The sequence below is a fragment of the Calidris pugnax genome, unplaced genomic scaffold (genome assembly GCF_001431845.1).
Source record: "Calidris pugnax isolate Ruff unplaced genomic scaffold, ASM143184v1 scaffold69, whole genome shotgun sequence".
NCBI lineage: Eukaryota > Metazoa > Chordata > Aves > Charadriiformes > Scolopacidae > Calidris > Calidris pugnax.
This window is the reverse complement of record NW_015090859.1, coordinates 1,449,371-1,475,274: the sequence shown is the minus strand read 5'-3', so window position 1 is coordinate 1,475,274 and position 25,904 is coordinate 1,449,371. Positions and strand designations below refer to the sequence as shown.

General features: G+C 42.1%; 1 protein-coding gene across 8 annotated transcripts in view; it reads left to right on the top strand.

Annotated features, from left to right (window-relative positions):
• MCF2L (MCF.2 cell line derived transforming sequence like) overlaps positions 1 to 25,904 on the top strand; it is a 173,898-nt gene that overhangs the window by 45,449 nt on the left and 102,545 nt on the right. The window contains exon 1 of one of the 8 annotated variants that reach the window (XM_014944159.1): positions 23,043 to 24,190. The exons of the other annotated variants lie outside the window; for them this stretch is intronic. Coding sequence (XP_014799645.1) covers positions 24,079 to 24,190 — 112 coding nt within the window. The 5' untranslated portion in view covers positions 23,043 to 24,078. Of the gene's footprint in view, positions 1 to 23,042; positions 24,191 to 25,904 lie in introns of those variants that run through there. 8 annotated transcript variants of the gene reach the window in all.

The window sequence follows — 25,904 nt, the reverse complement described above, 5'->3', positions numbered from 1 at the left end:
TTGTTTCTGAGTCAGCCCAACAACTTCTCAAGTTATTCGGGTATCTGAAACAGTGCATTTCAGCTAGAAGTTTCAGCCTGCTGTGTCACAATATCTGGCAAAGCCACCTTAATTCTGTCTCATTGTTTCTTTTGTCTTGTCCTATTAAATATCAGCTAGATATGCTTTTGTTTCAGACAGAACGAGAATGATCTTGGATGCTTTTGTGTAGATTAATCACTCGTAGGTCTCTTGAGATAAGCCTGCAAGACCATGTTAGCTATTTTGACCTCACTTTACATTCTCCAGTTATCCCCATGGCTGTATAGCTTGGGCATGAGCCACCTGGCTCCCCGCATGTAGGAGTGCAGGTATTGTGGTTGAGGCAAACTGTCTGGTAGTCCAGCCTTTAAAATGGCCTTTAACAGCACTGTGGGTGCAACCAATTCAAGCCTTGTGGAACAGTGAGTGCAAGCATATGGTCCTGGAACTAGGTAGAGACAGGATCATAATCCTGGAGGTTGACTTACTGCACAGTCTGGGCAGTTTCAAACAGTAGATCGCCCCACGTAGAGCAATCTTGGATGTTAGTTATATCCTCAGTCTGTGTCTGCTGGTCTTTTTGTGGCTTTTGAGTTTTTGTACCAATGCTTTGAATTTCTTGATGACTGATGAGAAGCGCTATTTAGGTTGTGGTGTACAGGGGCATGGAGCTGGCTGTTGGGCTTCCCACGTGGTTCCCTCGAGTAACAGGGAGTCAGGCATGATGAATCTGTGCTATGATGGAAAGATGCTGAACTTGGTCGCACAAAGGACAGAATTGGCTATGAGTTTCAGCATCAGAATAACCTGAAATGGAGAAGCCTTGTGATACCCACCCCCAAACATTTGTGTCTTCAACTTGTACCCTCAGTAAGTTCACAGACGACACCAAACTAGGTGGGAGTGTTGATCTGTTTGAGGGTCAGAAGGCTATACAGAGGGATCTGGACAGACTGGATCAATGGGCCAAGGCCAATGGGATGAGGTTCAATAAGGCCAAGAGCCGGGTCCTGCATTTCGGTCACAACAACCCCAGGCAACACTACAGGCTTGGGGAAGAGTGGCTGGAAAGCTGCCCAGCAGAAAAAGACCTAGGAGTGTTGGTGGACAGCTTAACAAGAGCCAGCAGCGTGCCCAGGTGGCCAAGAAGGCCAACGGCATCCTGGCCTGTATCAGGAACAGTGTGGCCAGCAGGAGTAGGGAAGTCATCGTGCCTCTGTACTCAGCACTGGTGAGGCCTCACCTTGAGTACTGTGTTCAGTTTTGGGCCCCTCACTACAGGAAGGACATTGAGCTGCTGGAGCGTGTCCAGAGGAGAGCCACCAAGCTGGTGAGGGGTCTGGAGAACAAGTCATATGAGGAGAGGCTGAGGGAACTGGGCATGTTTAGTTTGGAGAAGAGGAGGCTGAGGGGAGACCTCATTGCCCTCTACAACTACCTGAAAGGAGGTTGTAGAGAGGTGGGGGTTGGCCTCTTCTCCCAAGGGAATAATGACAGGACCAGAGGAAATGGTCTAAAGTTGCAGCAGGGGAGGTGTAGATGAGATACTAGGAAGAATTACTTTACTGAGAGGGTGGTCAGGCACTGGAACAGCCTGCCCAGGGACCTGGCTCTTCAGGGCACGCTCTAGTGCCCAAGATTATAGGTTTGTGGGTGGGTGTGATGTGGTGGGGTGTTGTGGTTTTTGTTTTGTTGGTTTTGTTTTGTTGTTGGTTTTGTTTTGGTTTTTTGTTTGGTGGTGGTTTTTTTTTTGAGGTTGGACTCAATGATCTCAGAGGTCCCTTCCAACCATGGTGATTCTGTGATTCTGTCATTCCATGTGAAGGCTGCAGGTGTTTGAGCTTGGGAAGAACTGGTGTGACGGGGCAGTTAAAGACCATTCAATCCCTTTGAGGACATAGGGAAAGACAGGTTCCTGGCAGAATGTGCTGCTCGAATTCTGGGTAAGCTGATAAAGCGCAGTGCAGCGTGGTACTGCCTGTTTTTTTGAGCACGTAGGTGTAAAATGCTGCTCGGCAGCAGTCTGCTGCCTTGAACTTGATAATCTGGGCAAATAGGTATTGGATGTGTTGAGAACCACAGTGCTGTGTGGTAGGTAGGCTCTTGTTTTCCACCTGCGCTGTTACTTCAGGGTTATAACTGCTGTCCCTCTTCATGTGGTTGAGGCATTTACTAAGTTCTGGTCTTACTAAAAGTCTTTCTGTCTTCAATACTTCGTGTATCAGGCAGAAAATTTGCAACAAGAAGTGACTGTCCTAGTTCTTTTATAGTCTCAATTCTTGTTGAGCCAGAAATGTATCTTCCTTATCTTTCAACTCCTGCCTATAGCCTGGTGAATTTAAAGGGAGGGTGGTTTTGCATGTGAAACAAAGGATAATTTATATAAACAGAAAATAATGAGAACACATATAGCTGATTTTAAAAATGAATCTTCAGGCTACAACCTTTGCTATTAAAAATATCAAACAATAAATTACACCCTTTCTGTAAACAGTCCTGTGTCTGGCTTCTGGGCTGGGCAAAGTGCTTTACTTTGGTCAGTATTTTGTCCTGGGCTGCCGGTTGTTGCTCTGCGTTACCCTGTGTTACTTACCCGGTTGGTTGAGGCCACCTCATGTCACAAGCCTGTGTTTTAACAGCAGCTTTGCAAACCCAGCCTTGCATCAGCTTTTGGCCTACACCATACAGTGCACTAAAGGAGCCAGCGTGTTGTGTGACTCATTTTGTTTCCTCTTTCCGTGTTTACTTTGCATGTGTTACTGCAGGCACAACGCCTCCCAGAGCAACTGCAGTGGGAAAGCCCTGCCAAACTTTCATGTTCCCTACAGCTCTGTATCCTGAGTATCTGTCTCTGTAATTGAATTGATTATGCCCTATTTGCATTATCTCAGCATTTTCAATTTTCAGATCTACTGCAGTAAAGAATGAGAGAGTCACTCGGTGACTTCATGTGGAGAGATGAAAACGTAGAGTGGGTTTCTGTGATTCCTTGCCTCTGCCCCTGAGAAGTGCCTGAACTCTCGGGCAGGAGCCTGCTGTGTGGCAGAGCAAAATGTACCCGTCTTGTCCCCTCTCGCTGCCATATATGGTGCACTCCTCCCTCCAAACGCCGGGTAATTCTTTGTTTTCAGCTTCCAGCCGAGTCTGTAACTTAGTTCTTATTATTCAGTGGGTTTAACAAAGGCAGCTCGATCCTTTCTTTAGTTAGCATTTCACTTTTACTCAGACATTCAGCATATTTGTAATGGCAAAGTGCATTTATATAAAACTGGCCGTTCTTGTAAAAACACTTCAGAACAATATAAAAGTTCCCACACAAACATTCAGAGAAACAAAGTAGATAAAAAAGCATATTTGTGTTTGAGGAAGAGATTTCCCCAGCTTACTTTGAGGGCTGTCACAGTGGAAGAGGAGAAGAGAAGAAAAAAGATGGGGTAAAGAAGCAAAACAGGTGTGTTTGGTTGTGCAGCTTGGATGAGAATAGAAAGCTGGCAGAAACGAGGTGGTATAAAAAGACTTTCTGGATGTTTTGCTCATAGATAGTAATTTAGTAGGAGGTAAAGCTGGGGCTGGGGCCCCCATAATACAGTGTCTGAAACACAATAGCTGTATGTTTAATAGTTATGGTGGAATATGACCTACATACACAGAATCACAATAGTGATGAAAATTCATCATCGTTACTTAATTCATGCTTGAGTAGATGCCAGGCTCTAATTATGAGACAGCTCTAGTCTGCTCAGGACCCAGACATTTGCTGTGATCCTGACACAGCTGGTTTTGTCAAGGACAGCCACAGTCAAAAATCCTCTTTCTGGGTTCTGTGTGAAGGCTGCTGAGGCTGCGAGTGACACATGGGAAGTACTTTGGAGTTCTGAGATTTGAAGGTACAGAGAGGCAAAGAACATCTGGGCTCATTGGAGAGAGCAAGAGGAAGCCATTGAAGTGTTTGATGGTGTTTGAAATGGTATCAGCAGCTTACGGAAAAAGATGGTCATTTCCACATCAGACAAATCACTTGCGAAGTAATTTATGAAGTAAAGGTAAGAAAAAAAATATAAAACATCATGTAGCCTTCCCAGCTTTCTAATTGCATACTTTCTTAATTGCCTTCAGTCTCTTCAGTGTTTCTTACCCCTACTCACGCTGCACTTACCTTTCAAGGACATTGCAATCTACTTCTGACTTTGGTGCCATCATTATTTCACAGTCAGCTCCTTTGAAAAGAGTATCTCTGACTTGCTTTGAGAGCGCACAGCCTGGAGCGGGAGAGGGATATTAATAGAAGCAGCTTCTCTCTGTTGCTGTATGAAGAAAGAAGATTAATTATTTCAGTGTGACAGGTGGAGGTGTTTTTCAAAGCAATTGTTTACATTTTTGAAGATCTAACAGGGAGTTTAAAAAGTCTGGTAAAAGCTGGATGGTGCAGAGGGCTGCCATACATATTGTATCGGGAGAGTAAAGATATGCATTAAATACTATGTTGTTAATTTTGCACGTATCTAAGTTGAAGTAGTACTAACATTTCCCATCCAGCCTTCAGAAAATTGGGAACAAACCTTTCTGCATCATACTGCCTGCCTTTTAAAACATGGGAACGGAACAATTACTCTGGGCTTTATTTGACATTATTTTTAAACACCCCCTCGGCCCCTGATGGTTCTTTTAGTGTAATGGTCTAGGAGCAAATTCAGTTAAGGCTCTGCCTGAGATTTATATGATGCTGCAGGGAACTCTTACTTGAGCTGGTGAGAACTGGCAGGATTTAAATTTTTATCCCCTAAGGAGGGCGAGAATTTAGAGAGATCCAAGAGTGGTTTGAAGGGAAGTACAGGTATTTGAGACAGCCCCGATGCGCGGCTGCCAAGGCAGGAAGGGGATCTGGGTGTTGCCGTTTGGCGCTTGCATTGCGGAGAAGCCCCTCCTGTTCCCCCACGTTCCCTCAGGAGTTCCTCTCCCATCCTTTCCCATCAAGTAGCTCCTGACCTTTTGCACGTGGGCATTGCCTGAGCTGCTGGTGGCTCTCTGGTGTGTGTCCTGCCTGAGAAGGAAAGCGGGAGCCAAGCAGTGGTACTTGAGAGAAAGGAGCCTTCCCTTCCTGCTCGCTGATTGTCACCACCGCCCTGGACCAGCAGCAGCCTTGCTGGTTTGATGACACGTGAGATGTGTGATGGTTGTGATGGCTGGTAAAGTGACTTAGCCCTACGGCATTAAATGGGATCGAATGCAGGGTACGGTATTGAGGTTTGAAGATATACATGGAAGAAAAGGAATCAAGACAACTTGCAGTCCGGCTCTGCGCTTTTCCCTAACCTTTCTCTCTGCCCCCTGCTCCTGGCAGCAGATCAGCTGTTGGGGTAGTTGTATGGGGGCTGGTTTTGTTCGTTAGCCTCTGTGGGGCCTCCCAAGCCTCGCACACACATCAAGAAGAGGAAAGCCCACGGCTCTGCTCGGTTCCTGCCGTGTGTGCGTCGCTGTCCTGTGCGGGGAGCTTGGGCCACACTGTGGGTGCTGTGCTGGGGATTTGCAGAGCCTCCCCTCCACAGATCCCTGCTCTACATCACGTCTAGGTCTGCGTGGGCCATCCTGACCCTTAGGGCCCCTTCGTCCCATTGAGCTCAGAGGGCTCCACTGGCAGCTGCACTGGCTGCAATTTACTGGGGTTGTGAGGTACTCAGAAGTTATTTACAGTATCAGATTTAACTATATAACGTCATTAATACTGCAGATCTCAGGCTTTGAAAATTACCATTGCATTCATAATATACTTGGGAGTTGGGGGGGAGGGAGAAAGCTTACTTTGAACTATTTATGCCTTTAAGAAAGGCATTTTTTGAGGGTCAAAGCCTGATTTTGAAAGTGTGTTGCTAATAACACATGAGGCAAGGAATTAGTAAGTTATTAAAGTATGAATAAATGAAACTGTGTTTGTTTTAAAGGCTGGTCATCTGCTCTGCTCTATTTTTGTTGCTGTGGCACTGCACAGCCTGCCATGCCCTTTGCAGATGAGCTATACTGCCCTCGACAGCTCCCTGCCTCAAGTAACTTGTTATCTGTATTAAACATGGCAAAAAAGGAAACGTCAGGCAAGCGTGGTGGAATTGATGAGGGAGCAACATTCCCAGCAAGAAATAAGGTCAGGCGCATCACTGCACAGTACCTTCAGTGGGCTTCAAGCAGTTTTTCTAACTGTGCCTGCTCTAATTTGGAAGAATAAGGGGTGTGTGCCCCATGGTATCCCTTGTCAGGTCTGTTCCTCTGCTTGGAGAGGTGGCAGAGATTGTGGTTCCTGCCCAGCTCAGTCGCCTGGGTTTCCTTTGCTTGGGATGGGGTGGGATGGGAGGGAACAGGGTGAGGGAGGCCTTGGCACTTGGGCATCTCCACCCCTGATAAAGTCAGGGCATGGCTAGGGTGGGAGCCCAGGGAAGTGGCAATCACCCTCATGTTGTCTTATCTGGAGGTGGCCTGCGTGGCGTCTGTTTGATGATGGCTGTAGGCAAACCTGGCTATCTGGGGCTGTTCCCCAGTCTTGTTCTTCGCTTCAGCTGCTTCTGTCAATAAGATGTGAAGTAGCATTTTTCCTCCAAAGTTGGTTTAGTTTTTGTCTTTGTCCTTTTTTTTTCCTTTCTTCTTTTTAAGAATTGATTTGAAAGAGCATAAAATATCCCATTCCACAATGCTTAATGGAGAACTGTGGTTTCATACCATGTAAGTCAACACTTGGGTCGTTTGTTAGGCTCTGACAGATGTTAGATGGTTAGTCAACAAAACTGCAGTTTCCTCAAACAAAAGTTTCTAATGTCAAGCAGTAGTTTGACTACTAATAATAAACCACATTATTGTCACCTAATAAATTAGGCCAGTTGAATAAAACCAAAATTGAAACCCAACAACTACCATTTCTAGTAAAGTTTTAATTTTTGAAGCTTTTTGAAAATAGTTGGTCCCAAACCACTTTGCAAGGACATCTTTTTGCTCTAGATTTGCCCTCGGTATGTGGATTAGGCTGTTTTCCTTATAGCTTTAGCTATGTTTGTGATGAGAAGGCAGTTTTCTGCTAAAGCCATCAGACAAAAGGAAGAAAGCAAATTTCAGTGATTTTTTTTATCAAATCAGAGTGTCGTTAAGGGTTGTCATTTATCCTCTTCTGACCAAGAAAAGCCCATTTACCTGGCAGCTGCATGCTGTTTTGCTAGCCTTGATATGAAACATACTTGTTACATGTTTCTTTTTTCCATTTAGAAATCTATACTCATAATAAACTTATTTTGCAGCGCTAAATTATTTATCTTAAATGTTATCTGAGAACATTTGGGTCATTTACTGGTCATTAGCTTTTATTACTTATTTACACTTATTTATACTTCCTACTTTGCATATGCTATCAGTTCCTGTTGTGTTGCAGTTTGATGATAACATATTCAAGCTCTCAAGTTCCTTCTTTCAGTTGGAAAAGTGCCTTAAATCATGGATTTGAGGCAGAAGATACACTCTGAAAAGCGAACAAGGTACATCTAGGTTTGTCTGACTGCCAAATGGCTGCTCCTCCAGGGCCTTGCATTTTTTGCTCTGTAGGCCACTAATCATCGCCTGTAAGATCGTGTAAGAGCAAGTAACTCACCAAGGTGTTGTGTTTTACTGCACTTGATTAAAAGTTGTGTCCCTAAACAGTCAATACTTGTAACGTCACACTAAGCTGTAATTAGGTTGTTTCTTATCATGATGTCTTGTTCACACATGTGCACTGCTATCCCCCTCTCTATCCCTGCCTGTGTGGTAAGGAACGTTTCTTCATTGACACAATAGGAACGGGATGTCTGTTTTCATTAATACACGACAGCAGAACAGCTGCTCCAAGTGAGATATCGATCAGCCAGCACCAAACAGCAATTCAGGCAAAGCCAGAAGCAGTTTCCTTTGCATGGTAGAGTTGCTCTCCTCTCCTCAGATGAGTCCTGTGAAGTTAACTCCCATCTTGGCCTTTTGGTTTCCCATTGCTGCTGTCCTAAGCAGGTCCCTCTTCTGGTTCTCCTGCCTGAGGTCCACCTGCAGCACCCAGCCTCACACTACACCTCCTCTCCCAGTCCCTGTACCTCCTCTGTCCTCACTGTCCTTCAGTCCCTGCTGCCCTTCCCCAACCTCCCCTGTACCAAGTCCTTTCCCTTCCACAGGCCTCGTAGTGTCTCCTCTCACTAAAAGATGACTTTTTTGCCCAACATCTTCCATCACCCAAGTCCAGCCTCGCTTCCCCTCATGGTGCAGCCTCACTGACTGGCCTCCCCCGAGCTGGGAGGCTCATGTCCACCTTGCACCAGCAGCCAGCAGTTTATTCTGCTGGGGAACCTTCTGCCTCCTGCGCCTGGTGGTCGTTCACTGCGTTTCCCACCAGGGAAAGGAGTGAGCTCCCAGCCAGATTGGGTGTTTCTGGGGAGCCATGGCAAGCCCCAAGGCTGGAGGTGCCTTTGCCCTTTCCTCTTGCTGTTGTTACACCAGAGGTTAGGAGTCTAACACGTTATGGATAGAAAACTACCTTCTGCATATGGTGGAGCTTGTATTATTAGGTGCTGAAAGGGGTTCCTGCTGAAATTAAAATCCATGACAAGCCATAACTGTTTGTCAAAACCAGAGGGCAGGAGGATGCTAATACAGTGTGGATAAGAGATGTAACTATTTGTCAGGACATAGAGGAAGTGGATCCTAAATCTTCACTGCCATAAAAGATTGCATCACCGGGTGCCTAACAATAAAGACTACTTTCCGAGGTCCTTTGTTAGAGAGGCCCCTTCAGAAAAGAAAGGAGATCTTGTTCAGCCAATCCTTTAATGACTATGTCTGTCTGTGTGCATTTGGGGGGAAGGGGGGGTCAGATAGCCAGATGAATTTTAACAGAAGGTCTTTGTGTAAACTATATGGACATTAAGAAAGAAGTATCTTTTAAATCCGTTTTCAAGAAAAATGTGAAGTTACAGGGCAAAAAAAAAGACTATAGCAGTATTTTGTTCTGTATCACGGTCACCATCAGCTCAGAGGCTGATGGTTCGGACCTATTTCCATTTTTCAAAGCTATTTCTGGTTAAATTTTGTCTGAAAGAGGTTGTTCAGCTGCATGTGTAAAACAGTAAATACATTTGGAAAGGCTGAATTATGAGGAATTCTGTTTGCTGTACTTGTCTTCGTCATGTGTAGAGGTTATTAAGAATTGTAGGGTGTAAAAATTCAGCAGTTTAATATTTTATCTTTGTTCTTTATTTCTCGAGCACCAAAATAAGAAGGCATAATCCTTCATTTAAGCAAACTGAATAGACATGGTAATTGGAGACTTGGGGATGTAGGATCTGTTACATTACAAATGAATTTATAATTTATTCTCCTAGTCTGTGATAACCTAATCAGCTGCCAGCACTTGAAAGTTCTGCACACTTGTGATTTATTCAATTCCATCCTGCTGAAACATGGAGCAGGGTTTTAATTGCCTTCCATGAAGAATTCTGCCAATAGGGAAATGGAGCCTCATTCCTTCATTTGCAGCCAGAAACTCCTTACTTTGGGAGCTCTGAAGTTTGTACAGGTTTTCGATCTACCTTAAATACATTTGCTTTAGCTCTTTAATGTCTAAAAAAATTAACACATACTTGAAGACTGCTTTTCTCTCCATTGACAAAGGAGTTTGGCTATCATGCTTATCGTTTCTATACTTTCTAACAACTGTTAAATATATAATGCTACACAATTTGTCTGCCTGCATGTGTGCACAACTTGTAAATTATTTATTGTTTTACTTCACCACTTGGCTTCTTCACATAACTCTAAAATGAAGAAGATAAAATTCTTCTAAATTATTAATTCACTATGAAATTGAAACAACTGATACAAGTTAAGCACCAAAAATGGTTCCCTTTTTCTCTGTGGGAATCAAAGCAGTGAATGCAGCTGGATAACAGCAAGGGAGCTAAATGGGCAAGAAAATCATAGAATAATTTAGATTGGAAAGGGCTTCTTTGGGGTCATCTAGTCCAACCACCTGCTCAAAGCCAATCTACTTATTATGGATATGCTCAGTTGGGTCCCAGGATGGAGATGTTGCAGGAATCTCCCATGACCTTGGATATATGAGCAAGGCACATGGGACCTGCTGCCTCCCTGCCACCACCTGGCTGGTGGAATTTGGTGCCAGCCTACACTCTTAAAAATTTTCCCACTGGTTAAAATCTTTCCAGCAAAGCACACAACCACTCCGGTGCTGTTGTGGCACAGCTTATTTCTTGAGCAAAAATTTTCCTGCTCACTCTAAATAGAACTTTAATACATCAAAACACAATGACTTTATGGAGGCTTCTAGGTCTTGCTACTTAAAATAATCTGGTTTTGTTAAGTTTCATCCTAGCCAGTTGTTTCCTTTAGTTATTTGCTTGGTTTTGTTCTGTTTTGCCACATCCGTGTACTATACATTGTAGTAGTTTTCCCAGATTGGTTTTAAATGTTTGAAGACAATTAAATGGTTGTATATGGGGAAATGCTATAAGATATAAGTATTCAGCATAGCAAGAAAGTCCAAGCATGTAGCTGCAAAGCAGAGTGCTCCAGCACTCAAGTCTGATGCAGAAAAGCTTGCATGGTATAATTCAGGGTTTAATAAGGAGCTATATAAACTCTATACAGTTAAGCTGGTATTCTGCAAAGTTTCTGCACTCAGTAACGATGTTTTCCTTGGTATAACTTTGGTTTGATTTGGATGTATTTGGATGTATTTGGATTCGGAAGCAGATGGGAAATTCTAAAATGTTTGTTAATTGTGTACCTTTAACATGAACTGCAGCATCTGTGCATTTGCTGTTTCATTTTCCTACCTGCTTCTGACTCTAGGGATATATCTGGAAGTCTCATATGTTCTTCTGATGGGGAAGGTTGATAGGCGTGATGCTTTCCAGATGCGCTGCCTGCATTTAAGGGTACAAAATTAAAAATATCCCATGCAGACGTGTACATTACTAATAGAGGCACCGTGTGCTGTGGCCTCTGCACATCACAAAACTGAGCAAAGATTGCTTCTGGGACCAAGTCTCCGATGTACGTTTGATTGCAAAATGAAAGGGTCAGTTCCCAAGATGAGCCTGTCCTCGCGTTTGGGGTTCCACTGCAGACCGTTGATCACCCTGCTCTGCCAACTCTTGTGTCACACAGGTGAAACACAAGAGGTTGGTTGGAGGGCAAAGCAGTTTTTCTGTGGGGAGGGTGGGATGTGTGTATGGACCAAAACCACACACAGTTTAAGGGCATAGGGGCAGTATATAGGCCATGGTGGATGGAGTGGTGAGAGTGGGATCAGAATGGTCACCTGGAAGAGATGCCAGCTTTCTGGAGCGGATCACTCTCCTCAAAGATCCCAACTCTTTCATCCCTGAGACCAGGTCTCCTGTAATAGTCTTTTAGTGTGAGCATTGTCGCTGCTGCTTTCTGAATAGTTGCACTTTCAATGTCATCATTGTCTTCTTCAGACAAACTGGGATCAATCAAGTCAGTTGAAGATGAAGAGTGAAATGAAGAGTCACGCAATGGCGTAATGATTTTAAGTCTCACACTTTTCAGAAACATACCCTTGATGGGTGGCAGGGCATGCCTGGGTATCATTTCTTCTGCATGGGGGCAAAAAAAACCTGCTGACACAGCGCTATCTTTAACTCACTCGTGAGAAGCACCATTTAGATTGTCTGGAAAAAACTAATCTGTGAATCCAAATGTAACAGACAAGACCAAAATCTGAGAGGAAGGAAAGGGCTACTGACTGCAATTGACCTTTGGTTGTACAGCTCTACAGCTATGGGGAGCTACATTTTGTGCTCTTTGTAGGCTCTATTCACATGAGAGGATATGCAGGAAAATATTTTCGCTCAGGTTTCATTTTTTTTATGTAATGTTTTGGCTTTTTTCGTTCTCAGTATTTTCCATACTAACGATGTTATTTCCTTCAGTGTTTTCATGCAATAAGACTATGTCAAGAGCAGCCATGATTTCATCACTGCCTGTTTCTACTTCATGTATTTAATTCACAAAATCTTCAGTATTCTTCAACATGTTTTGACGTAATAATTCATTTGGAGACTGTAACTCCAATGATGCATTTACTTATTGTGCCTTTATTGGAGTTCTAAGCGTATAGTCATACATAGTAATCAGTAATACTATTTTATTAAATCACCTGAAGATTTTTGCTGAAAAAACTAAAGAGACAAGCACAGCTTGCAGTACTCATTTTAGGAAATAATCATTAACCAGTATGCCTAACCTGGAAAACAATAGGTATTTGTAATTTCAGCAGCTTTCCACATACCGTATTTTGTGCCAAGGTTATTGACTTTAACCAGGAGCCACATCATGTGTCCCTGTCCTGCTTGTCCTGCCTGGAACATATCCATGTATAATTCACCATGCAAATGCCCACACCAGGGAAGCAAGAGGGGGAAGTTAGTGGGAGAGGGATTCCTCCCTTTGGCAGCAGTACAGGGCACGGTCAAGCGGAGTGCCTGTGTAGTTGTGGCTGGATTTAGTGTTGGTATTTGCTGATAAGATGCAAATGGAATGAGTTTATCAGTCTTTCTAAGAGTTAAAGCCAAGTATCATACAGCATTTGTTTTACTTTTTCAGAAGGAAACTGTCTTTTGATTTTCAGGTGTCAAAGAACTTTTAATTTTTAAACTTAAATGCTGACTTGCCCTTCGCAGTTCCAGATGGCATAAAGACCCTTGGTGTCTCTCTCACTGTGTGCTTAGCTCTATTTGTTTGAATGTCTTTAATTATGATTGTATAATTAAAATGTCCACTAGAACTGACTAGTGGATAAGCAGAATGAGGCAAAGTAACTCTGAACTGAGTAAAACTTTCACTGTCTAGTAAACCACCAGTAGCACCCTTCATTCCAGTTCAGCTAAATGTATTTCTGTACACAGGGAAAATCCTATTTTCCTGGAGGCCTACATGAACAATCATTGAAATCAGCAGTTCATTAATTCTTTATGAAAATCTCATTCTTTCTCCAAATTCTTAGATGGTTTATCACTCTTGCCACCCCTATGGCCATTTCAGAAAGTTGCAATAGAAAACCTACTGTCCTGTATCCTAACAGTGGCCTGAGAAAAACTGTATTAGGTTTTTACAGCCTAGGGATTTTTATGGCATTTCTAAAAGGTCCCTAAAAGGTATTACTTATAACTGCATACTAGCTTTGTGAGGTATTAATAGCACCATTTCTTTTGTGCTGAGTGGATTACTGCCATATGAATTTGTAATCGCTGTAACAGTGCATGCAGAAGAATTTCAAAGCAGCTACTCAACTGAAAACTCTTTTTGCTTTATTAATACCCCATTCATGGAGAGACTAACGAGGGAGGATTGTGAAATGTGGAAAAGAATTAAAGCCTGACAGGGAAGAGGTGAGACCTGAGCACAGCATCCCTGGGGTCCAAAGCACATGGTAACAGAGAACTTTTTTCAGAGGAAAGAAATTAGAGTAGCAGAGACTGAAGGCTCTAAGGGTGTTTCTGGCCTGCGGTAGCACAACGTCACCTATTTATGTAAGTGCACAGCAGTCATTTCTCACTGTACATATTAGATTATTGAGAACACTATAAACTGTAGCCAGGGTCCACCCCTTCTGGGAGCTGGCTAGATGCATAGATCCAGCAGCGGTCTATGCCATATTCCACACATTATAAATATCAAAGGTATCATCATCTTGGAAAAGACCTTTTGAAAATCACCCATCTCATCATAGATTTTGCAGAACTTCAGCTATATCAGCCTTTCTGAAGCTGATTCTGAAACATGTTCCTAAGTGGTGCAAGAGGTCGCTTTGTCTCCCGCAGAGAAATGGAAATGCAGGTTTCATTAGTGAGCTGATCCCTAATCTCAGATGTGGCAGACCTGGATGGGGAAAGCATCAGTGTTTGGCCAGAGGGTAAATGCATACAAACCCTTTTTCCTTCTCTTTATGCTTCTGCCAGAAATCAACCCAATGGGGGAATATTGTATACCTGCTACAGTTGTTAAAAGGTAAAAGGTTTGAACAGGAACCCTCTTTTAAGCATAATTAAAGTATTCCTAAAATCCAGCAAAAGTTCTTTAAACATCAAATTTTGGCTTTCTCTTCACCATCTGATTCTGCACAGAGCTGTTTGCTGGAAGGTCAGTCAATGTTGACTGCATGTATTATTCATTTTAATATGTTCATATGTGTTTATATGGATATGTATATACACACATATTAGATACAGATAATTTTTGAACAGAGCTTCCACTAGTTTAACTTAATGTATAAAGGCGACTTGGTACCTTCTGCCCATTGGTTTGATTATTATTATTATTGTTGGCTATAGACATAGCTGGCATGTGATGGGAATGACCCCTGTGCCCCAGGGTGTATGGGCTGGGAATGTGCCTAAAACTGTAGTATCTTTACAAAACATTGTCAATAAAGCTATACTTGATAAACCATTTTAAGCTACATCTTTTCTCTGCCATTGTTTTATCTGGTTTACGTCAGCAGCTTCCCCTTGCTGTGACTCTGTGGTGTGCAGGCACAGCAGTGCAGTGACATCAAAGGTCTCCCATCACTTTCTTTCTCCTTCTTTTTGCCACAAAAGTCACCTCTCTGTGGGCCCACTGCCTGCTGTGGCCATCTCCCTCCCTCGTGTTGTGCTCGCAGCAGCAGCAGTTGGGGACTGAACACAGAGCTGAGCCGGTGCCGTTGGGTGAAAGCACGGGCCCGTATCAAGCTTAGGACAGAAGGAATTCCCAGGAGCTTCCAAATCTGAACAGATTCCTGTTCTTCACATGCCTCCACTCCTGACCAAAAAGGTGAGCCTTGCGCCCCAGACAAATCTGCTCAACCCCAACCTGTACTTGTCATGCCAGGTCATTTTACCTAGTAGAATTTAAGTAAATGAGTGAACTGGTGGTGGCAGTTGCTTAATTAACTCCAGTATCACAGTAGCCTTTACCTGCAGCTTTGGATTAGCACCAGGCACTAATCAGGCTTTTCCCATGTTCGTCCCTCCTGGTCTTCACCAGTGTAAGTGCGGTTTCCTTGTCTCCGAAGTTTTGAAATTGATTGCTAGTTGCCTTCAAAAGTGAAAGGACTTACATTAAAGGACAGACTAGAAGAGCTGTCTTCTTAGATGTTAAACTGCACTTTGCTTGGCTGGTCATAAAAAGCCATTTTCTTCTAGTTATTTGTCTGATCTGCTGTGATTTTCTGAGTATTTTCTGTTGCTAATGGTGGAGGAACTCATCCTTTTAGAGAGGGGTCAAATTTATTGCTAACCCTCAGGAAATTCAGGCACGCAATATAAGATTACTTAAATTAGAGGGACAGATGTTAGGCTTTACAAGTTTTATGTTATCTTGACAATTTAATCTTAACACTACTAGAATATTGAAACCCTAATTTTATATCTTGTGAGAGGGTTTTTTGTTTCTTATTGTACATTTAAATTATGAACCACTGCGTTGATCTTAGGACTTATTTTAGTTTAAATTTTTTTTGAGAGATTGCTTTAAAGAAAGACTGGCAGCTGTGGTTCAGCAGCATAATGTGCAAGTATAAATAGAATGCAAGCTGTCCATTTATCTCAGTCCTGATCTACTTATATTTGTCTCATGCTTATTACAATCGTGGTTTGTCTCTGAGCAGATACATCCAGTTAGGATTAAGCTTGGACAACTAACCTAATTCACTCATGTAACTTGATTCAGGGTTTCTGTGTAGATTTCTCATAAAGCCAAATAATTCTTTTAACTCCTAACCTTTAATAAATTAATATCAAAATATTAAGAATATGTATCACTGTCTATGCTTTTGGGAGATACTGAGTTAGTTTGTAATAGCTTTTATGTTTGCCGGGAGATATCTCCATTCATATCTATTTCTGAGTTATCTCTCCACTCCAGCTTCTCCTTATATATCGTGGTATTTTGTTAAATGTAATTTCAGCTCACAGATTCTCTAAATTACACTATGGGATCTCTTTCTAAATTTTTTGTTAGAATGTTCTGATAGAGTAACCTGAAAGTGAAATATAAGAACACCTATCCTATTCTAACAAGCATACAAATAACACAGGCAAAAGATGTACCTAAACTTTATATTCATCTCATTCACATTGGAAAAGGAAGATTGATTGTTTTCTTGTATTTCAAGAGTATTAGAATATTCATTGAATAATAATTTATTTCTTTGGTTTTCAGGCAGGTTTTCCCTCAGCATTTCACCTCAACAAGAGCCCTATGGAATTTGTGGATATAAAAATATTAAGTTCTATGTCTCTAATGTCTCCACTACCCTTTCTTTTTCATTTAAATTCAGCCTCTAGTTGACTCTTTACTGTTTTAGCCTAGCGACTAGCCTCTGGCATGGATTTAATTTTTTTCAACTTGTTTTTGATTTTAAAAATTAACACAAGCATAATACTTGCCATAATTCAACATTTGTATATAGCTACAAGAAATCTCAGGACTAAGCATAATGACAAGCAGTGTTACTTTGTTATGGCATACGGGTATGAATCTCTATTAAACAGATTACATTTCAGATTAGAAGTAGCTTGTACGTTATATTTTTAATGTGTGCAAAATGGTCATTTTGCTCAATACGGTAGCGTGAGTCCAGTTTAGCTTTCTGTTTGTACTACTGCTCTCAACAAAATAAATATGTGTGCAGAGATAGTTGATGAAGCATGCTTTAAATGGAGAAATCTAAACAACATTTCACTTTCCTTCCCCCTCATTTCATTCCCACTGTTATTGTGCTGATGCTGAAAGATACATATGCACTTGGACCTTTTAGAAAAGACTGTGAGATTTAGCTTGTATGTACCCTTATATCTGTTTTTTAGAAACTGTTCCAAGAAACAGTAATTTCTGAGCTCTCTGTATATCTGTATGTTAGGTTCAATTCCCTGTATCATATTCATAGTCTTTTATATTCTTCATGTGAGATCTCTCTTGCAGTCAGTCCCCTGGGTTTTTATTGGGGATGCGATGGCACTTTTGATACTGAAGTATCTCTGCAGAAGCTCCTGCCTGCAGGGACTCCAGGGGAAAAGACAGGAGAAGTGGTAGATACAGATCTTCCAGGTGAGTTCCTGTGAGGTGTGTGCATGGTGGGATCTCAAAGTGCCAGGCGTTAGAGTTGCTGTGTTTTCTTGTCCATGAGATACACTCTTTTCCCTGAAAAACATGATCTACAATTAAAGAGAAATGGCGACACCGGTCGCCTATGAATATGAATATGAAGATTAACTTGTTTTGAGGAGTGGAAGAAACACAGGAAAAACAGCAGAGCAGTGTTGATTCTGCTATCAGAGCCTCCTCCACTGTGCAGTTGGGAAGGATACATGATCCCATAATGTGAACATTTCAGCACTGCATTGAATGTGAGGATGTAAGGAGGGGCCTGTAAATAATTGTTAGGGTTTGGAGGAATGATAACAGCAGGGCTTTTGAGATGTCCCATAAAGATAAGGCTCCTATCCAAACAAAAAGATGAACGATGAGGACACACAAGAAAATGGGTGATGAAAGTGATGGCAGCTTAATTTAATGAGTCCCAAGAAACATGAAGTTATTGTACTAAAATATTACGAGATTCCTCAGACGCGAAAGAAAATCAGAGAGAGTATACAGACATACGACACTGCACAGGTCTCAGAAACAGACCTGGAAATGAAGCATGAGAAAAATAAGCCCTGCTTTGTTGCCACAATCTTGTTGGTTCCATCAGGCAGTTTGTAGTCTTTTAAAGATAATCGTGGAGGTGTTACCCATTGAATGTTACTGTTTATGTGATGTGAAAGAAGAGATGGGTGCAGTCTAGTTGGTCTTGCCAACTAACACTCAGAGAATGTTAGCATCTTTGCAGTACAGAGCAGAGGAGAGAAAGCCTTCTTACAGGAGCTTTTGTAATAGTAATGCCAACGGCAAGAGAAAATATTCAGATTATTTTCCCGGAGATAGAGGCTGCTGCTGTTTGGAAAACACTACATTACACCATCTGTTTCCTTCTGATTGCGCACCACCATAGGCATTGTTGTGATTAATTTCTTTGCTTCTAGGCACAAATTTGAGTGCTTGAAAGAAGATTAAAAGCTTGTTTTGCGGACGGGGATGTAGCTAATGGCTAGCTTTCAGTAGGATTGTGTGCGCTTAATAACTTTACAACTCAAGTCATCAATCTTCTGCGTGCACTTGATACATGAAGAAAGCAAGGAGAACGTCCTTTTGCTTCATTGTAATAATCCTCTGCACAAAGTGTTGGTGAGATTTCCGCCGTGTGCCACTAGCGTCACTGCATGCTCAAAACACCGCTGGGACAAACAGTCACTTTTCTGCCTGGTGGCTCAGCTGCTGGAAGACGATGTGTAGTATCATCAGCATCCCACTCAGTTGTCAGATCGGGTCCTTTGGTCATGAGGCTGGTGTGCTCCTAAAGCCCCCAAGAAGTAGTAGCCTGCCAGGCAGGAGGAAAGCCCTGATGGTTGGCAATCTGCCACAGCCTACTCCTGGTCACACTCGGTGCCTCCGCTTGGAAAGTTGGCAGCAAGGAGCAGGTTGCTGTGTTGTCTCTGCGGATGTTATTGTTCCCCTGTATTTGACCAAAACCGCTGCTTCTACCCTCCCGTAACCAGCAGCATAAGAAAATGTGGACTGTTGTGTAATATGGATGCTATGCTTTATTTCAGTTCCTCTGCTGTTTGAACCCTGAATATCATAGAATCATAGAATGGTTTGGGTTGGAAGGGACCTCAAAGATCATGGAGTTCCAACCCCCCTGCCATGGGCAGGGACACCTCCCACTAGACCAGGTTGCTCAAGGCCACATCCAGCCTGGCCTTGAACACTTCCAGGGATGGGGCATCCACAGCTTCTCTGGGCAACCTGTTCCAGTGTCACACCACCCTCATAGTAAAAAATTTCTTCCTGAGATCTAATCTGAATCTTTTTTCTTCCAATTTTAAACCGTTTCCCCTTGTCCTATCATTACACTTCCTAGCAAAGAGTCCTTCTCCAGCTCTTCTATAGGCTCCCTTCAGGTATTGAAAGGCCACTATAAGGTCTTCCCGGAGCCTTCTCTTCTCCAGGCTGAACAATTCCAGCTCCCTCAGCCTGTCTTCATAGGAGAGGTGCTCCATCCCTCTGATGTATAGTACATATAGTACAGTGGCGGTGTGTAGCATAGTGGTTTTCCACCACTAAGCTGTTCCTTTCCTTCCTTCCTTCAGCTTGATAGGCCTTTGATCCAGGATGAGTAGCACGGCTGCAGCATGCAGTGGTCCGTCTGCTTAGTATAATGAATTTGGAAATCAAGTGCTATTTGGATGAAATGCATCAGTTTGTATTTATTTTGATACCTTCCTTGATCATTTCAAGGTTATCACATTTGCCTGTGTTCATAGGAGAGGTGCTCCATCCCTCTGATGTATAGTACATATAGTACAGTGGCGGTGTGTAGCATAGTGGTTTTCCACCACTAAGCTGTTCCTTTCCTTCCTTCCTTCAGCTTGATAGGCCTTTGATCCAGGATGAGTAGCACGGCTGCAGCATGCAGTGGTCCGTCTGCTTAGTATAATGAATTTGGAAATCAAGTGCTATTTGTATGAAATGCATCAGTTTGTATTTATTTTGATACCTTTCTTGATCATTTCAAGATTGTCACATTTGCCTGTCATTTTGTGTTGAAAGTCAAACATTTTCCAGCTAAAACTGTAGTGATTATCCTCTGTTAGCAAGGTATATTCAAGCTAGTATTTTGTAATAAGTTAGTCAATATTTGCTTCAGTGTGACTTAACTAAAAGTTACCTGCTTTAATTTGCTTTCAGAGTAATGATAGTTGTTGGTACACCATGTTTCAAAACACTTACTTCTTCAGTTTGATGTGCACAGAGGGTTGTGCTGGATCGGTGGCCATACAGGACATAGTTAAACAGAACTGAGAGGAAAATGTTGACTGCCAAGTAAAGCAGCATTATCAATTTCCTCTCTCCTGCGTTGAAAAAGACAGGGGGGACAGGCAGTGTAGGGTTTCCTGATATGTTTTAAGAAAGCCTGGGATTCATTTCCCCTCCCTTCCTTCCTATTAGTTGTTTGTTAACTCCCAGGAAGGTTCACGTTTTTCTTGAGACCTCTCTGCTTGCATATTCTGGAAACGGGCTTTGCCTTTGAGGGACTCGGTCCTCACTTCTCTGCAAACTCAGGGGGAGGAAGAGGAGACGGATTGGTGGTGGGAGTCTGACTTAGGGAAACGCTTCAGTGTGACTTAACTAAAAGTTACCTGCTTTAATTTGCTTTCAGAGTAATGATAGTTGTTGGTATACCATGTTTCAAAACACTTACTTCTTCAGTTTGATGTGCACAGAGGGTTGTGCTGGATCGGTGGCCATACAGGACATAGTTAAACAGAACTGAGAGGAAAATGTTGACTGCCAAGTAAAGCAGCATTATCAATTTCCTCTCTCCTGCGTTGAAAAAGACAGGGGGGACAGGCAGTGTAGGGTTTCCTGATATGTTTTAAGAAAGCCTGGGATTCATTTCCCCTCCCTTCCTTCCTATTAGTTGTTTGTTAACTCCCAGGAAGGTTCACGTTTTTCTTGAGACCTCTCTGCTTGCATATGCTTCAGTGTGACTTAACTAAAAGTTACCTGTTTTAATTTGGTTTCGGAGTAATGATAGTTGTTGGTACACCATGTTTCAAAACACTTACTTCTTCAGTTTGATGTGCACAGAGGGTTGTGCTGGATCGGTGGCCATACAGGACATAGTTAAACAGAACTGAGAGGAAAATGTTGACTGCCAAGTAAAGCAGCATTATCAATTTCCTCTCTCCTGCGTTGAAAAAGACAGGGGGGACAGGCAGTGTAGGGTTTCCTGATATGTTTTAAGAAAGCCTGGGATTCATTTCCCCTCCCTTCCTTCCTATTAGTTGTTTGTTAACTCCCAGGAAGGTTCACGTTTTTCTTGAGACCTCTCTGCTTGCATATTCTGGAAACGGGCTTTGCCTTTGAGGGACTCGGTCCTCACTTCTCTGCAAACTCAGGGGGAGGAAGAGGAGACGGATTGGTGGTGGGAGTCTGACTTAGGGAAACGAACTGAAGAGGAGCTTCTAATTGACAACGTTGTATTGACAACAGTATTTTCTTTCGATTTGCTGGCCCCTGAGGGATACAGGGTGCTTCAGGCACAGGAGTAGGAGATAACAGCGAGTGTCAGCCTGAGGTTCCTGCCCTTGGAGTGCTCAGTTGTGAACTTACGAGCGAGACTGTGAACTTAGAAGAAAGATCTTCAACTTGCCCTTCTTCAGGAGAACTGTTGGATGTCTCTTTGCGACGACTGAACATCCCTCCTGTTAAGGAGAAGGATGTGAAGCCGGAGGCGATAGTACCAGGCACTTGGGATATGAGCAGCGGCATCGGGTCCCCGTGTGCCGGAGGCGATAGTACCAGGCACTTGGGATGAGCAGCAGCAGCTGGAGTGCACTAACAAACAGGGTGCTTTGCAGGGGCTTTTATTCGTCGGAAGCAGCACAGGGCTGTCAGTTTGGCTACAGTTATTTTGGATGAAACACTGAATAACGGACCATTTCACCCTTTTTTTTTTCTTTTTTTCAAAATTTCATCTGCCAGTCTGACCTGCTAACGTGAGAAGCTGTGCCTCCCTTATTCACGCTAGCCCCACCGAGAGCAGACTGAAGGCTGTGGCAAGATGTCCTGCCTGCGGGGTGCAGAGTGCTAGGAACTCAGAGGGTCTCACAGCTTCATGCAGAAACTATCTTGGCATTTTCCATCCATTAAGTACAACTGATTTTTAATTTTTTTTTAGTAGTAAAACCAGGTATTGGTTTCTCAAGAAAAGCACACGTAATACAAATAACTGAACTGTACCCACTTCCAGTTCTTTAAATCTGCCTTTCTTTTTCATCTTTTTGGTAGTCTGAATTTGACAAAGAAATTTTATGTTCCCTTGACATTTTAAAACAAAATCAGAGTATCTTTCAGCGCGTTAGAAGAGTGTAATTCTGAAGAGCTGATTTTTTACTTCCTTTGGTGAATAAATTGGTGAAGATACAGGGATACACATCAATGTCTCAACGCCGCCTTTTAAGGGAAGGACATTTTAGGATCCCACCAAGAATCATGCATATTCTACGTGGCAGACGACACTCACGAAATAACCCACGCCAAATATGCTCTGGTGAGATGAACGTATAGGTGATCCTATGAGCCTTCTCTTCTCCAGGCTGAACAATCCCAGCTCCCTCAGCCTGTCTTCATAGGAGAGGTGCTCCATCCCTCTGATGTATAGTACATATAGTACAGTGGCGGTGTGTAGCATAGTGGTTTTCCACCACTAAGCTGTTCCTTTCCTTCCTTCCTTCAGCTTGATAGGCCTTTGATCCAGGATGAGTAGCACGGCTGCAGCATGCAGTGGTCCGTCTGCTTAGTATAATGAATTTGGAAATCAAGTGCTATTTGTATGAAATGCATCAGTTTGTATTTATTTTGATACCTTTCTTGATCATTTCAAGATTGTCACATTTGCCTGTCATTTTGTGTTGAAAGTCAAACATTTTCCAGCTAAAACTGTAGTGATTATCCTCTGTTAGCAAGGTATATTCAAGCTAGTATTTTGTAATAAGTTAGTCAATATTTGCGAGTAATGATAGTTGTTGGTACACCATGTTTCAAAACACTTACTTCTTCAGTTTGATGTGCACAGAGGGTTGTGCTGGATCGGTGGCCATACAGGACATAGTTAAACAGAACTGAGAGGAAAATGTTGACTGCCAAGTAAAGCAGCATTATCAATTTCCTCTCTCCTGCGTTGAAAAAGACAGGGGGGACAGGCAGTGTAGGGTTTCCTGATATGTTTTAAGAAAGCCTGGGATTCATTTCCCCTCCCTTCCTTCCTATTAGTTGTTTGTTAACTCCCAGGAAGGTTCACGTTTTTCTTGAGACCTCTCTGCTTGCATATTCTGGAAACGGGCTTTGCCTTTGAGGGACTCGGTCCTCACTTCTCTGCAAACTCAGGGGGAGGAAGAGGAGACGGATTGGTGGTGGGAGTCTGACTTAGGGAAACGAACTGAAGAGGAGCTTCTAATTGACAACGTTGTATTGACAACGGTATTTTCTTTCGATTTGCTGGCCCCTGAGGGATACAGGGTGCTTCAGGCACAGGAGTAGGAGATAACAGCGAGTGTCAGCCTGAGGTTCCTGCCCTTGGAGTGCTCAGTTGTGAACTTACGAGCGAGACTGTGAACTTAGAAGAAAGATCTTCAACTTGCCCTTCTTCAGGAGAACTGTTGGATGTCTCTTTGCGACGACTGAACATCCCTCCTGTTAAGGAGAAGGATGTGAAGCCGGAGGCGATAGTACCAGGCACTTGGGATGAGCAGCAGCAGCTGGAGTGCACTAACAAACAGGGTGCTTTGCAGGGGCTTTTATTCGTCGGAAGCAGCACAGGGCTGTCAGTTTGGCTACAGTTATTTTGGATGAAACACTGAATAACGGACCATTTCACCCTTTTTTTTTTCTTTTTTTCAAAATTTCATCTGCCAGTCTGACCTGCTAACGTGAGAAGCTGTGCCTCCCTTATTCACGCTAGCCCCACCGAGAGCAGACTGAAGGCTGTGGCAAGATGTCCTGCCTGCGGGGTGCAGAGTGCTAGGAACTCAGAGGGTCTCACAGCTTCATGCAGAAACTATCTTGGCATTTTCCATCCATTAAGTACAACTGATTTTTAATTTTTTTTTAGTAGTAAAACCAGGTATTGGTTTCTCAAGAAAAGCACACGTAATACAAATAACTGAACTGTACCCACTTCCAGTTCTTTAAATCTGCCTTTCTTTTTCATCTTTTTGGTAGTCTGAATTTGACAAAGAAATTTTATGTTCCCTTGACATTTTAAAACAAAATCAGAGTATCTTTCAGCGCGTTAGAAGAGTGTAATTCTGAAGAGCTGATTTTTTACTTCCTTTGGTGAATAAATTGGTGAAGATACAGGGATACACATCAATGTCTCAACGCCGCCTTTTAAGGGAAGGACATTTTAGGATCCCACCAAGAATCATGCATATTCTACGTGGCAGACGACACTCACGAAATAACCCACGCCAAATATGCTCTGGTGAGATGAACGTATAGATGATCCTATAGTGTGATTTATATCTACATAGAATGTTTGAACTTCAATTTGAGCAGTGTGTGAGGTGAATATGAGCAATAAGTAGCTTAGTATTGGCATTACAGATTTTCTCAACTCCGATGATTCTTACAGGAATGAGTATTTTTTCTCAAAGCATACTCATGTAGGGATCCAGGAACACTTATAGTTAAAAAATATATATCTTTATCCATATTAGATATTACTCATAGATACTGATTACTCTGTCACCTGTACTTACTGGAGAAAAACATTGTACCTTGTTCTTCCTTACACTTCCAGGTATATGATACTATCTAACACAGATTTGAATGTTTTATACCAACCCTCCTTCAATACTCTAGAAGAACTTCACTGAGTGCTCTGTTCTTAAAAAATATAACTAATTTTATAAAAAAAAATATATTTTTAACTGCACTCAAAAAATCAGGAAGCCTCTGATCTTTAAGTGAAATGTACTAAATTTAGGACTCACTGCCATTTATTCAATTTCAAAGTCTGTATCATCACTATGTAGTGTAATAATATCTTAGTGTGACTGATAATTTTATAATGTTTTTGTTTAGTAAAGCTATGTTTTATTGGGTTTTTTTCTCTGAAATAAGTTAACCCTGCCTGGCTGAGATAAGCTAAAACAGATTTTTCAATAATTACACCTTTCTGGTTTTATATGCACACTGACCTATTATGGTTTTTAAAAAAATAGGTCTTTTTTTTCTTTTTAAATTAATTTGGAGCATATGAAATTGAAATCAATATAGGCTAAACTACCTTTATAGAAAAATATAACATTTTCAAGGCCTTTCAATATTCCTTTATTTAATGTTGATACTCCTGGAAAAAAAAATAGGAAGAGAAAAATGCCTCTCTGGTGGCTCCTTTTGCTCACACCTTCATTTGTACTGTGCTCACTAAATATTTTGTCATCTTTTTTGTTTAGAATGAGAATTGTAAGGCTTTTGGTAACTTCTGAAATGTAAAGATTTCGCCTTTCCTGACTTGTCAGCTCTGGGCATTCCTGAGGCCAAGGTTTGGCACCTTTAGGAATGCTAGCTAATAAATTATTAAGATCTAACAATTAATTCCATTCAGCTCAGACTAGAAAAAGGTTTTATGTTAATTGCTGGTAATGACAATAAAGAAAAGTCAGAAATAAAATAGTTGTATTTTAAACATATGGGATGCAGTCCTACAAAGCAAAGCAAAACAAGGTCTCCTTGTCTTACCTTCCTTAGGATTCAACCTTCACTTGGTAGTGATCACACTGCAGTCAACTTCTAAGTGCAGCCATAAAAGTTACCTCTTGCACCAATTATTTTGTAACGTTTGTGTACTTCTGAATTTCAGGCACCTGCTGGTCATTCACGAGTGGATTGGAGCTAATCCCAACTATAGGCAGAGCTTTGAGAGAGCATAGGAGAAAAACTGAAATTTAATACATTGAACACATTCTAACACAGCTAATTTTCCTCATTTTAGCCTAATTTTCTTCAGACTCAGATCCTTAGTAAAAATCTTGTATGCTGTACAATCTTCCTTATGGGTTCCTTTCACTATATATAGGTCTGTATAGTCAGAAAAATGTATGTTTCTATAGGAAGCTGCCTGTCTTCTCTCCCACCCATCTTTATTATTATTCCCAAGCGCCTTTTGATTGTGTTACAGCCTTTTCTGTTTG